Raw genomic sequence first — 14,111 nt, 5'->3', positions numbered from 1 at the left:
TATCTTCCACTAATTGCCTTGGCCCCAGTTTGTCCCCGCTCTGATATTCTCCATTCAGTGACCAATATCTGACCCCACCTCCCCCTCTCACATCGCACTCTATTCCCTTTTTCTGCGCTGCCTCGTTCCCTCCTTCTTACCCATCTATCTCTTTATAATTATTGTCCATGAATCCAGGTAACCAAATTTAAAAAATAAAGATACAAGTCAATGTTAGTTGCCTGGCATTAAATTTAATCGTCTGAAATTAAATGGCTGAGATATTATATGGTCTCTATACAAGCAGATCAAGTCAGGCCAGTACACGGTTGTGTATTGATTCAAGGCCCTGTTTTTACTGCAGAGTAGCCAAGCGATAAAAGTTTACTGTTCTCAAGAAGCCACTCACCAATTTATGGTGCAACCTCATGGCTGAAACTTGAGTTTAATTATGCTATTTCACAGACGATCAGCTGTTATGGACCCCCTGTTAGTTGGACTTAATTGATGATGTGTCAGACACATGCAAAAAATTAGTTCAACATTCTCATTCTCACTTAATTACATACATTATTATCACACTCATTATTTGTGGTCATTTCTGGCACTCATAGTGTTCACGTTGTGTTTGTAGAGATCCTCCCAAGTTGATAGTTAATAAAGGGGAAAAATAAGATATTTATAAAGAAAGTGCCTGTGCTATTATATATATTTTTTTATGAAGCTATAACTGCCTTCATGGAATGCATTTTTGCTTTGCAGCACATATGGAGCCAATTGGTATTCGCGGCAGTGCAGAGTATTTGGGTATTCATAATATTCCACCGAAGTGATGCGACACGGTTCTCGGGTGTTTGCATAAAAAGACGTTAAAGCATGGTACTTCATCAATCAGCACTGTGCTGTCTGGGCTACAGGGGAATTCAGTGTACCTTTTAAGCATTTTAAATTCATGCAACTATAATGCTTAATGCCAGTACAGAGTAAATCACCCGTATAGCTTCCATTCAACATGTGCCATATTATCACATACGCTCCTCCCATGTGCTTTTTGTTTTGACGTGGTGGCAGACAGTGACTTATATTACCTACCGCCTACACCTCATGATAAATAAATTACCTTAGCATTAGCCTGCGGGGCTCCGGGCCGTCTGAATCAATCACCTGGGAGACTAGCTTTGATGCTAGGCAGGCAGCTGGAGAGTGGACGCGATGCTGTGCTACATTGCTCCAATCCCCTCCCTCCTTGTGAAGGGAAATTAAGAAGGTAGTTAATCAAAAGTTCATTAGCATACAGCGCCTCGCTCAGTCCACCCCTATACCCTGCTCATAATGGACATTGAGGCAGGCCACATGAGGAGAATAACAAGTCGGTACCACTTCTGGTTGTGGACTTGTTTGAATTAAAAGACTGCATCGTCCCCTATGTGTCAAATTAGTTTTCTGACCCCAGGACCAGCAAAGCCTATTTAAATTCCACTGCACAAATTCCCAAACACTAAGACCAAGAATTCTAAGGAAAAAAGGCTTATTTTGAAGGACAGAGTTTTTTCTCAAAATAAAATCCAATAAAACCATATAATCACACAAGATTTAATTTATACAGGTACAGCCGGCTCCATATCCATAAACTGACCAAATCCTCAACTGCATAAATGTTAGTATTTTTACCTGTAGCCAATGCAAATTCAGCTTGTGCCAGTTCACTTAAAGGTGTTATCGATAACATTCATAATTTTCAGCCACTATAGGTCACATTCTCTCTCCCCCGTTCCATTGCATTTACTTCACAACAAGTGGTTGCCAGGCACTTAACGTCAATCTCAGCCATTTATCTGTTTTTTCCACAGTAACTGACGACCCAGAAATACCACGTGACACCAACGTCGTTTTACTATTGGCTCACAAGCCTTGTTAGAAGTGGGAACCAAATGTCAGATATCTTCAATGGAGATAAACAAAACATTATTTTTGGACCAGCCAACATTTTTAAAATGATTAATTCACAATCATAATACTTTTTTTCAGGAAAAGCCATACTTTTATTCCGCACCTTTCTAAAGAATCTGTTGATGTTTGTTTTTTTTTTTGTTTTTTTTTTATATTCATATACATAAGAATGTTATCAATAAGACCTTTTAACTTTGTAACTATTCATGCTGATTGCTTAAGATCTTGAGGCTGCTCAAAAAAATAAGTTTGGTGAATCTAGTTTGCAACATTTAACTGACTGCATACCGTCATTTGCTGTTTCAAAAGCAGAAGACAGTCACTTTAGTGGGTTTTAATGTACACGTAATACAAACAAAAAGCATTACTAGGGTAATGGAGCATTGGCAGAGTATTCCCTGTTTTTCATGTTATGATTGTTCTGTGCATTTTCATCAGCGTCTTTCCACTGCGATCTCTTCTCCATCTTGTTTGGCACATTTATTAGAGAGATCTGATTCACTTTACATTTCTGTTTTAGGTAGCCCGATTTAACAGAGCCATAATTCCGTGAATGTAATGTGTGTATCTTATCTTTTCCCCTGCCACTTTCTAATGGAGTGTCTTACTGAGAAAGCAGCCTGACGTGCTGACAGGCAAATTACTGCTACCACAGGGCGACTGTGAAGTAAATATATGTGTAGGTTACGGTATGAATAAGAAGGCACTGGGCTGGGCTGAATCTGTTGAGGTTCATATGCCTGTTTATGTCACAGAAATGGAAGTTGAGGGAAAAGGTCTGACCCGGTCATCCAGCCAATTGTGTTTTATTTGTTTGCTTTACCTTTATGTAACCTGGATACATTCACTGACCACGCATGCTTGGTTTGACCCTGTTTCACACTCATTCGATAATGCATACGCCCACGTGGGAGCTGCTGTTGTCCAACTAACATCTCTTATTGCTTGCCACCAAGCAGCTCCACTGGAGCATGGAGGTAGCATCCGTTCCTCAGCTGCTATTCACTGTAGGCCAAGTTAGCTCGCTGCTAACAGCCCAGTGTTTGTCTCTGTGCCTCAGGAGTTTTACAGCCTATGAAATATTCATTCAACACAAAGTTGGGGTAATAGTGAATACAGTTAAACGCCTATGACTGGCAGCTGAGAAAAGGATTTATAGCTATAAGTAGTTCTGGCTGTGTGTGTGTGTGCCTGCCTCCATGAACATGTGTGTAGAATTGTGTTCACAAGCACCATCATCATTAGAGCATGTTTTTGTGTCTGTAAACATTTTGTAGAGATGCAACCTTTACATAGTTTTCTGCGGTGAGAGTGTCGGTCGATATTGTACTTGACCTGGAATGTGATCATAGTCTGCAATATCTCTGCAGGCACAGATGTGTCCCCAGCTTACTGTCGATAAGTCCATCAATGCTCCTCAGCGCCTGCTCTGCTGCTGGATACACCTGTCAGCATTTAGTGAGAGGGGAACAAAGAGAAAGAGAGAGAGAGAGAGAGAAAGAGAGAGAGAGAGGGAGGGCAAATCTGTGCTAAGCACTGACTTTCAAAAGTCTGGGGAAAGTACCTTTACTCCAACTTCATTATCAACACCATTACCATCTGGATTGGCAAAGTCAGACAGCAACAACCTTGATAAAAAATGCTTGAGATGATTCTCTTTCTTTTCTTTGCATTCTGGAGCAGAATTTTTAATACAGTGGTGTTTAAACCTGCAGTAGGCAGAATATTTTTGGCATCATTGGGCAAAAATTCCATGATAACCTTTCATCATATTGTAATTCAAGTGTTCTGAGAGAAAACTAGACTTCTGCACCTCCTCATGGCTCTGTTTTCAGGCTTTAAAAAACATCTAGCTCGTGACGGGAGACTTTGGCCAATCACAGGTCATTTCAGAGAGAGACTGTTCCTATTGGCTGTTCATTCAACAGAGGCAGCTGTCAATCACTCGTGAACTCTGATCAAACGGTCAAACTAGGCAGCGCTGATCAAATATGAATCCATATCTGTTACTGTTATGCCTATTTTTCACGTAAAATGTTTTCAAAAACATCTTGTGTACTTTTTAGCTGTAAAATGAGAGTGTGCTCCGGCTGGTGGGCGGTGCTTGGTATTTCCTCAACTGATCTCAACATGGATCCCACTACACTACTACGGTACACTACAAGATGATTCTGGAAACATTGGAGGCGAGAAATAGGCATTACAGTGACAGAATATTGATTAATATTTGATCAGCGCTGCCTAGTTTGACCGTTTGATCAGAGTTCTCGAGTGATTGACAGCTGCTCAGAGACGGCAAGGCTCCAGCTCAGCTCTGATTGGTTGTTTTCCTCCGGTCTGTTAAATCTTGCAGACGCCGTTAAAAGCACCGGAGGACACAGAGGCACATGATGTTTTTCAGATTCCCTGTCTCATGCACTACTTTCAGGATATAGTGACCGTTTTATAAAAAAAACCTTTTTGAATCATATTTGCTCCATTTCTACACACTGCTGCTTTAAATTGAATTTTTCACTGAGTTTATGTCTAGATGTGCAGACGTACCGGATTTTCTTTAGTTGGCATATTTTTTTCTTTGTCTGTGCAGACTTGGTGGCTGTTGTTGATAATGCTAATTACCTTCACTTGTGTTTATTCAGAACAGCCTGCTCTTGTGTCTGCAGGCAATGTGGAACACATCTCTTCGTTTGCACATACCAATTTTCTCTGTGAATGGTCTGCAATACTCCGTCTGACTGAGGCAGCAAATAGAAAAACCTTTCATAGACTTTATGAATGTATGGGTAGAAAGAACTGCTATTGTATAATATCCAAGGCCAATTGAAAGCAGCCGTGCAGACATTTCAATAGTCACAAACTATTGCATTAACATATAATAATAGGAAATTGGAACTGTGCCTTTCATTTGGTGAACATTATTACCCTTGGGATGAAAATCATCTAATTGATTTTGTCATAATCGATGTCAATGGAGTTCTCTGTTGTTCTTGCCTGTCTGTATTCAGTCATTTGATTGGCAGCTGATCCATGACTCCTCCCTTCTCGGCTACCGGGGCCCGAAATGGTCAGCCAGACAAATTACATCCTTTTAACCCAGCTGTCAATCACACACTTAGTATAGACTGAACCCCTCGGGGGGTGTATTTCTGCGTGGGTTCGTATTAGAGTGAGAAAGTCTCCGACAGTAGCCCTTGGACTCTGCTGGCCCACACAAAAACACGCACTTTAATAATGTGAAACATGAGACCAGTATTGTCTACAGTATATAGTAGAGTATCTCCAGTACAAACGCCAACACACATTGAAATTGACTGAACAGTAAGCCAGATGTCAGACAGTTCACGAGCCTGCTTCCTCACATTAAAGCCTCCCTTCCAGACAGTTTTACTTCCTGTTGTTTGGTTAACGTTCTTTCTCAAACAGAGAATGGGAGTAAGGTTAATAGTCAGACGTGAATCATTACCATGGCAACCAGATTGCATTGTTTTTCAACCCAGTTTAGATGAAACCAGTTGACGAATTTACTGTTCATCAGACCACAAATGAGACAAGAATTGGCGCAACACGCCGACTCTCTCTCTCTCTCTCTTCTTTACCGTCTCCTCCTGGCGAGGCGGTCGTCTGGCTGCTATGGCACCGAGGAGCCGCACCGACGCACGCCGGCCATAGTGCACCGGAGGACGAATAGACATGTTGCTGAGGTCCGCCGATTGAAATGCAGTTTCGGGACGTTTTGGAGGTGTATCGTCCACCAGCACCAGCCGCTCTCGCCTCAGCTCCCAGCACCGATACCGCACCGGGCTGCACTTTGATTCGTTTATTTCTCTGAGCTGAAAGTTGTGCGCTCCCCGTTATCACGACCTGTTGTCGGCTGCTTTCCATTAATTTATCTCCAGCTGGAGGAGACAGTAAAGAAGAGAGCGCGTGAGAGAGACGGTCAGTGAGTTGTGCTAACTCTCTTAACTAGCTAGAAGGACAAACTGACAGACAGATAAACAGATTTATCGGTTTGCCGCTGCTCACACGCAAACAAGCATGAACGCGCCTGCGCAGGCTTGGATGGTGACGTATGTCTTGCAGCTTCTACTATAGTCATACATCATATTCCCATTTCAGCAACAACCTTCTTTTTTTTTTTTTACTTTGAGCACAAAATTAAGTTATTTGTCAAAAAAAAAATTGGCAAACAGTGTGGCTAATCAACTTAGTCTGGAAAAGACTCATAAATATGGAATATCATAGAAATAACAAAATAGACTGGAGGGGTAGCTTTAACTCACCTCCCATTTATATTCATATTCACACCATCGCACTGAGCAGAAGAGCTGGATTTTGTGCATCAAAGACACACACATACGCGCACGGTGCTCGCTCATTCACTCTCTTTAAGGGGATTTGTTGGAGGCTTTTATTCTTTAAAGGCCAGGGGAGGTCAGCCAAGAGATTAACACCAGCAAAAGACAGGAGAAGAGAGGAATCCAAACCTGTCCAGTTCAAATAGACAAATAAAATGCAAGCAGCCACGTTTTCAATAACGTAGAAACCTGGCAACTGCACAGTTGGAGAAAATCCTGGCAATCACTACCGGCAAGGCTGAAAAACCCCCAGCGTCCCTCCGTGAGGGGCAGCGTTTGAATGGCAGCAATTTATTCAGTACTGTTAAAAAATAAAAGTAAGAAGAAAAAGAAAAAGGAGAGGAATAAATAGAGAATGAGACTGAAATAGGCAAATCCCAAAGGTGCTATTGATCTGTGGCTGTAACACACACACACACACACACACGTACAAACACTCAGGCTGGTTGCCAAGAAGCATGCTGGTGGTCAAATATGTATAATTGATAGAGTTGAGTTTGACACAGCGCTGTAATGTAATCTGGGGCTAGAGTCCCCACGGTGTTAGAGTGTGTGTGAGAGATTGAAGAGGGACGTGGGGGAGGGGGGGTGTAGTGGTTTGCAGGAAGAAGGGACAGGGATTTGCTGCGGGGACTCAGTGTAAATTTGATGTATTGGACGGCTGTATTTTTCCTCCCTGTACCAACCCCACGGGCTACACATGTAGGAACAATGCCCTTCTCTACTGTAATGGGCTTTCACCATGAGGGACCACTTTCTCACTCGCACGCTGTGTGTTTGTGTGTGTGTGTGTGTGTGCGCTTGACAAACTAACCAGTGCTTTCTCACTTCATTCACTTTATTTACACTCAAAAAATTCATTTTTATAACCCAAGGTTTCCCATGTGAAAGAAAACTAAGCAGTGTTTACAGCATATGCCGTCTGTATTCTAATGATTTCAGTTTAAACATTTTGCTCACTGAAGCGAGTGTAATTGCTTAGAACAATTTTGATAATTAATTCATTGTGTAAGTCGTTAATCAAGCGAAAATGCCAAACAGTCACTGTTTCCAGCTTTTCAGATGCCCGCATTCGCTGACTTTCTCAGTTTTGTGTCATTGAAAAGGGGAAAAGCTTTGGGTTTGGGGCTATCAGGTTGAGGTTGCTCAATCAAATCAAGTCAAATAATAATTGGTAGATTAATCTCTAACTAAAATATACAGGGCTACGAGTACATAGAAAATAGTGCTTGTGTTATTCATGTCTTGATTTGAATGTATTTTCTTGTTTGTGTGTTTCATGTCTTTTTTTGGTCTGTGTGTGTTTTCTGTCTTTGTGTCTGCCTGACAGTGTTCCTGCTTCTTTGTTCCTGTCACTGTGTCTAGTTTAATTGCAGGCCTTTGAGGGGGAATCGATTGGAGCAACAAGATAACTAAGTTATCAAACTGTTTCATTGACTGACTGTCCCTTCTCTCTCCATCTTTTGCCTCCTCCCTATTTCTTTTCTCATTTCACTCTCCCCATCTCTGTTCTCTATCCCTCTTTGCTCTCCTTCTCTTCCATCCATCCCCCCAAACTTTTTCATCTGCTTTCCATTCTCTTGCCTTCCCTTCTTTCTCTCTCTCTCCATCACTGTTTTTCACCTCCGCCCCCTCACAACAGGCCGACAGACCTGTCCACCAGAGAAGTTCGATTGCGGAGGGGCTGCAAGCAAATGCGTTTCGTTGTCATGGCGATGCGACGGAGAGAGGGACTGTGAGAACGGAGCTGATGAGGAGCAGTGCGCTGCAGGTAAGTTTGTTGTGGGTGGTGGAAATGTGGAGGGAGACAGGGAAGGATAGAGCAATATCTACTTTGAGCTTCACTTAAACTCAACTTTGGTTTCCTGTCACTCACTGTGGGAAAGTCTGAAACACCTTAAAGTATATGAAGCTTTGAGTAAACTGCTCTTTTGTAAGTTTTTGCCAGTTTTGCAGTAGGTTCAATGATCCTTGGTTAATCCGGTGTTCTCAGTGCAGAGTCCCCATTTGCCACTATATTTTAGTGCACGTCTTCTTTTTGATTAATAGACATTATCCTGTATTATTGTAGGACTTGTATTTCCCCATCGGCTCAACTGAACATGACTCGACTTATCATTTGTTTTATAAAGCTACGGGTCTTTCAATAGCTATTTCAATTTTTAAAATGATTTAAATTCAATTTTAGAAAGGGTTTATAAAGTGAAAAGTCTTTTGAAGTGCACTGAATAAACTGAAGACCCTGCAAACTATTTTATTGTAAAAAAAAAAGAAAAAGAAAAAAGGGTGAAGTGAAGATTTTAAAGGAGACGGTTTCACCAGAGGTGAACAGAGGGAAAAAAAAGATTAATATCAAAAATAGAAGAAGGAAAATGGTGATGTCGGAGGTGAGAACCAGAGAGAAAGAGAAAAAGCTTTAAGTGAATATTTCTAGCAGTTTTCTGTCAGACCCCGGGGTGATGATCCATACTTACTAAGATTTTAAAAAATCCTTCAAAAGATGTAAAACCTGGGGATATGTGACCATATATATTTTTTACTCAATATGAAGTATGCGTTGATGTTTTCTCTACACTTTCTAGCCGCTCACCTGGGTCATCACATATTTTAAGATTCAGTTAAAATCTCATCCAAAATGCAGCCTGAAGTATTTTATATCTTTATTTTATTTAGATCTGTTTTTCCTCCCCTCAATCTTGTCCTTGTTCTTGGCTGATGCTCGATGAGCTGGAAATCGGGGGGGAAAGCAGGTCACTCTGCAGATTGGGAGAGTTGGGCCAGTGGTGTTTTACGGAGTAGAAAACTGTTATGTATCTTGAAAGTGTGTTTTTCAAGACATGTTTGCTTTACAGTAGGTTGTCCTGTGTTTACCCTGACATTCAAAAACCTACTCGCACCTGGGCAAACACAATCTTAAACGTACAGTAGGGCTTTGTTTTTGTCAAGAGTACAATGCTCAGGCAAGTGCGTCATGCATAGTTAGAGGCACATGGTGCACCCGCGTTGTACGGGTTGCGATTAAGTATAATATTGCTAATATGAATCATGTGCAGGTTGTGTTAGGGGTTGGTTAGGGGCTGATGAATCGTAGCCAATCATATTTGCTCCTCTCATCTATCTCTAAAATGTGCTAGGACTGCTCGATTATGGCAAAAATCATGATTATTTTGGCCAATACTGAGATCCCGATTATTTAACACGATTAATCATTGACTTTGGAAACATCATGCATTTAGAAAGAGAAATATGTCGTGTACATTTTAAAGTTAAATGCATCAATCTGGTGCACTTTGAGAGCAAAATTAAGAGGCTAGATCTATGGAGAACTCTAGTAAACAATTTATTCATAAACACAGTGGTTGTATAGATACAAAAAAGTCACTCCCACAAAGCATGGTAAACAAGACGGGGTCCATGTTTCAAGTGGGTTGCCAACATTGGCGTATTACGAAAAAGTCTGCCTCATAGCGAGCACTAAGCGGTGAGGTTTGGGCGAGCGGTGCCTTAAACTGCCATCTTCAGCCCGGGTCTTTCCAAGCCGACCCAGAGGCGATCACGGTGCACCACCATGGAGAACGTGAGCCTGCCGGGGGAAAAGTACACGCCGCTGTAAAGGAACGGGGCGCGCTGGATTTATTAACACAAGAAAAAAAAAGAGAGCGACATTGCGAAACGGAATGCGGCACAATAATCGTTTCATGTTGATTATCTTGTTTTCATAACCTTTTGGAAGTCCACAGTCTCATTCTTAAACACAAATTCTCACACAAACATACCGTAATTTCCGGACTATAGAGCGCACCTGATTATAAGCCTCACCCAGTACATTTTTAAAGGAAAAAACATTTTGTACATACATAAGCCGCACCTGTCTATAAGCCGCAGGTGCCCACATTGTAACATGAGATATTTACAAAGAAAGACGGTACACAGAAAGAGTTTTCAAAGTTTTAATAACATACCTTAACTTTTCTTTCCAAACAGTGCCTGTAACGCGGCAGTAACACAGCAGCAACACAGCAGCAACACGGCAGTAACACAGCACTAACAGGGCTGGTTAAAAAAACATAAAAGTCACTATACTTCGCCACACACTTTCTCAGTCTCTCTTTCGTTGTCGCTTTCAGTGTCACTCTCATCCTGAGGCAAATTCACTCCTGAGCTTGTGCTGTCCTCTCCGTCACGCAGCAGACCGGCTTTTCGAAACCCGTTGGTGATGGTGGATTTTTTCACACTGCTCCACGCTGACAGGATCCACTGGCAGACTTGTGCAAAAGTTGCTCTTCGCATGCGGCCAGTTTTGGTAAACGATTTCTCGCCGCTGGTCATCCAAGCCTCCCATTCAACTCGGAGTGCCACTTTAAATGCACGATTCACACTAATGTGACTGGCGGCCGTTAGAAAAATGTATAAATTGGCCGCATCATTGCATAAGCCGCAGGGTTGAAAGCGTGTGACAAAAGTCGCGGCTTATAGTCCGGAAATTACGGTAATTATTCTTTAGTCACGGAGTAGCAGACATCAGCGTCTTTGTTGTGTTGTCAGAACAACAGACATGACTAAAGAAAAACAAGTTCACACAGATTTGTGTCGCAAAATGCACACTGCATTTATTTTCTAGATAACCAATACATTTCAACCAAACTACTGTCTTTTAAAAAGTACCAGACAGCATTTGTCTGTCTTGTTTTCAATCATTCTGCAAGATTGGAAGTCATATTTCAGCGTTGGATATCTCAAATGCTCGTCTTATCTTGCATTATAGGAGACCTGTAGAATAGCTTTGAGAACAAACACAAACTCACATTGCATCATGCGCAACTCTCACATCACATTATCTAGCCTACATCCTCATAGCTGGCATCAAAGCTTTAAAAAAGGGCATTGATTTTCATCAGTGTAAACATCTAGCCCACAGCATTATTGATTTCAAACCTGTCACACACACACACACATGCACACACAGCATTTTTCTAAGAATATAAATTGCATGTAATATTTTCCCTTCGCTAAACCTTTGTTCGGTTAGATTGAAAACGAAACCACTTTAAATGGATATGTACAGACAATTTCTGAATGTCTGTATAAACATCTGTATGCAGGTGTCTTTGTATGACTTTCAGACCTTCAGAGTGATTACATTTTTGTGGAGTGAAGGTGAAGTAATTCTGGTGTGTTGTAGTGAAAAGGAGAGAGTGAATGTAGCACGGGAGAGGCCTCACAAGAATAGAACTACAAGGTCGTGTGTGTGTGTGTGTGTCTAATACATCTCAGTTTCCATAATGTTGCCTTCATCCCTCAGGCACTGTGACATTCATACATTCTCATGCTGTAAGCGATGCACAAAGTGCATGTCTGTAGACTGTACGGACGTGCACATGCATGTATAATAAAGGACACACACATTGCTCCTGGACGCTGTTAAATTTGTTCAATCTTTCCCTCATGTGCTCAATCAAAGATGTGTAGAATAGTGAAAGTGAAACTACCATTTTTTAATGAACTTTACTGATTGCAGAGGCAATTTAGATAAAAAATTATATCCAAATGTTTAATGAATTTTAATTTCAAGTTGTGCAATCATCACTTGGAACACCCTGGGGGCAGCATGATAATCTAAGTTTCTACAAAAACACCCTCATTTATTTTTAATACTATTTTGCTGTTTACCATAATGTGTGTTCCTTTCAAACCATGAATATTGGCTAAATATCAGAAGCTCACCACACCTGTCACATTGTAAGCACATTGCATGTCCACTCTACGCTGTTAAAGGTGGGTTAAACCTTCATGGGTTGTCTCTTCTTTTTCATTTCACATCTAGTTATCTCTTTTTCTTTCACTTTCTTGATCTCTCTGTTAGGGATGATAATTTTGAATTTTTTTTCTTTTGCATTAACACTTTATTCTCCCTTTGACAGCCCTAGTAGAAACATTTTAGAAAGGTATAACTCCTTCCAACCTCTCTGGGTAACGAGTATCGCTATCACGAGAGCCCCAGCACAACATTTAACCATGAATAGCTCAAAATCCATAAAACCAGCCTGAAAATGAATAAAATCTGAAACGATTAAATGAGAGTCTATGGAGCAGAGCCGGATAGTTGTCAGACCCTGGTCGAAGCTGGTCGATGCTACGCTATGATTGGCCAGTCTGCGTTCGAGGGGCGGGACTTAGCGAAGGGTCAATTATTTTTACTTAAATAAAATGAAATAGGGGCACATTAAATTGAGTTTAACATGTGTCAGAAACACTTGATTTTTTTTATTTGAATCAAGATAGATAGCAATGGAAACAGAAATAAATAATGCACAATCCTTAACATGGCAAAAGTTGTAATATCGTAATAATAAACAGCTCTCGAAAGATGCCAGTTTTGCTAATATAAATGTTTTTGACACTCAGAAAATATATTAAGAGTATTTGCGTCAACCCAACTGATTCAAACACATGACATTTATAATTGATCTCAATTTTTCTACATTTCAAAAGTTGTTTTGAAATTTTCTTGACAGACAGAAACATGTCTTCACTCCCCTTCACTTCCTCTTCATATTCGCTCCCTCGGCTGTTGTTCCACACTTTTCTCTGAATGCTTCTCTTTGTGTCCTCCATTCATCTCCATTCTGTCTGTAGGTTGTTGGAGTGTAGGCCGCTAGTACACAGAGTGATCACATTAGGGAGTTTGTGGCCACGACCTAATGAAAACAACAGCAGCTGTTGAGTTAGTCATGTCACCTGAGCTGCCTTTTCTTTCTCTCTGATGTACAATATAAACTATCTGAAAAAAAAAGAGTGCTCACAGGCACCTGCACTTCTTATTCTCTTTTAATCCCTGCGTTGACTCAATCAGACATCATACAGTATCGTAGCCTTTCATGTGTCTGACCTGTGTTAGCCTCTATCCCTTATCGCTGTGGTGGGAAATGAAGTGGTTAATAGAGCTGTGAAATATTTCATGGGGCTCTTGATGATAATTGATTTCCTGCCTGACGCTTTGACTGTATATGTGCGCGTGTGTTATTGGAGTCGTGCTGCTATAATAACCTGTAGAGATCAGCTTTTGATCTATCATTTAACGATGAAGGTGGTAGTGGTGAATATTAAGTTCATCTGATCCAGGGCGAAAGACCTGCTTTATCTGAGTTCACACATGAATGTCCGCTTCAAAGGCCACACAATAGATCCATTAGCTCTGTCTTTTTTCTCTCCTTTTTATTAAAAGTTGAAGTGAATTCCCAGTAAGCTGTAGACAAAAAGGGTTTTGTGCTACGTGTTGGTATTTACCACTCCTGAACATCCAGTGGCGCTGTACCAAACGGCTCCACCTTAGCTGCAATGCTAATGTTATTTTTTTGTACTGTAACAAACCTGGTAGATTTTGCTGCATGCTGATATTTAACCACACAAGTAATATATCTTCTGTCTGGTCTCAATATGAAGCCAATTTGTTAGTGTACACTTGTGGAAATTCAGAAAGCAATTAGTTTTTTGTCCATCTTTCAGTTCAAGTAGTGGTCAGTGCAGCTTGGTTCAAAGTGCAAAAAAATGAAAGAGTGAAACGAATAATAACTTAACTGACTGGTTGATTAATTGAGAAACTGACGAACTGGATTACAAAAGTATTCCTGATACCATATAAAACAGATGGGGAAGACAAAAAAGTAAAGTAAGAAAAGTAAAACAGCACGAAAAAATATCCTTAAAAACATCTCCCGCTGCTCATGTAGTATATTATTAATATAATTTAAGTTATACTAATTCTTGAATTATTATTATTATTATTATCATTTAATTGCGTCACTTTATATGTTTATGCACATTTGT

General features: G+C 40.7%; 1 protein-coding gene across 9 annotated transcripts in view; it reads left to right on the top strand.

Moving 5' to 3' along the window:
- lrp8 (low density lipoprotein receptor-related protein 8, apolipoprotein e receptor) overlaps positions 1 to 14,111 on the top strand; it is a 205,526-nt gene that overhangs the window by 116,962 nt on the left and 74,453 nt on the right. For all 9 annotated transcript variants that reach the window (XR_012593882.1, XM_074634971.1, XM_074634966.1 and 6 more), the window contains exon 4: positions 7,927 to 8,055. Coding sequence is in view for 8 of the 9 variants with exons in the window: in XM_074634971.1 (XP_074491072.1) it covers positions 7,927 to 8,055 (129 nt within the window). In the remaining variant the exon portion in view is untranslated. The remainder of the gene's footprint in view (positions 1 to 7,926; positions 8,056 to 14,111) is intronic.

Source organism: Sebastes fasciatus, chromosome 5, assembly GCF_043250625.1.
Source record: "Sebastes fasciatus isolate fSebFas1 chromosome 5, fSebFas1.pri, whole genome shotgun sequence".
Lineage (NCBI taxonomy): Eukaryota > Metazoa > Chordata > Actinopteri > Perciformes > Sebastidae > Sebastes > Sebastes fasciatus.
The sequence above is the reverse complement of the archived record's forward strand: the minus strand, read 5'-3'. Positions and strand labels throughout refer to the sequence as shown.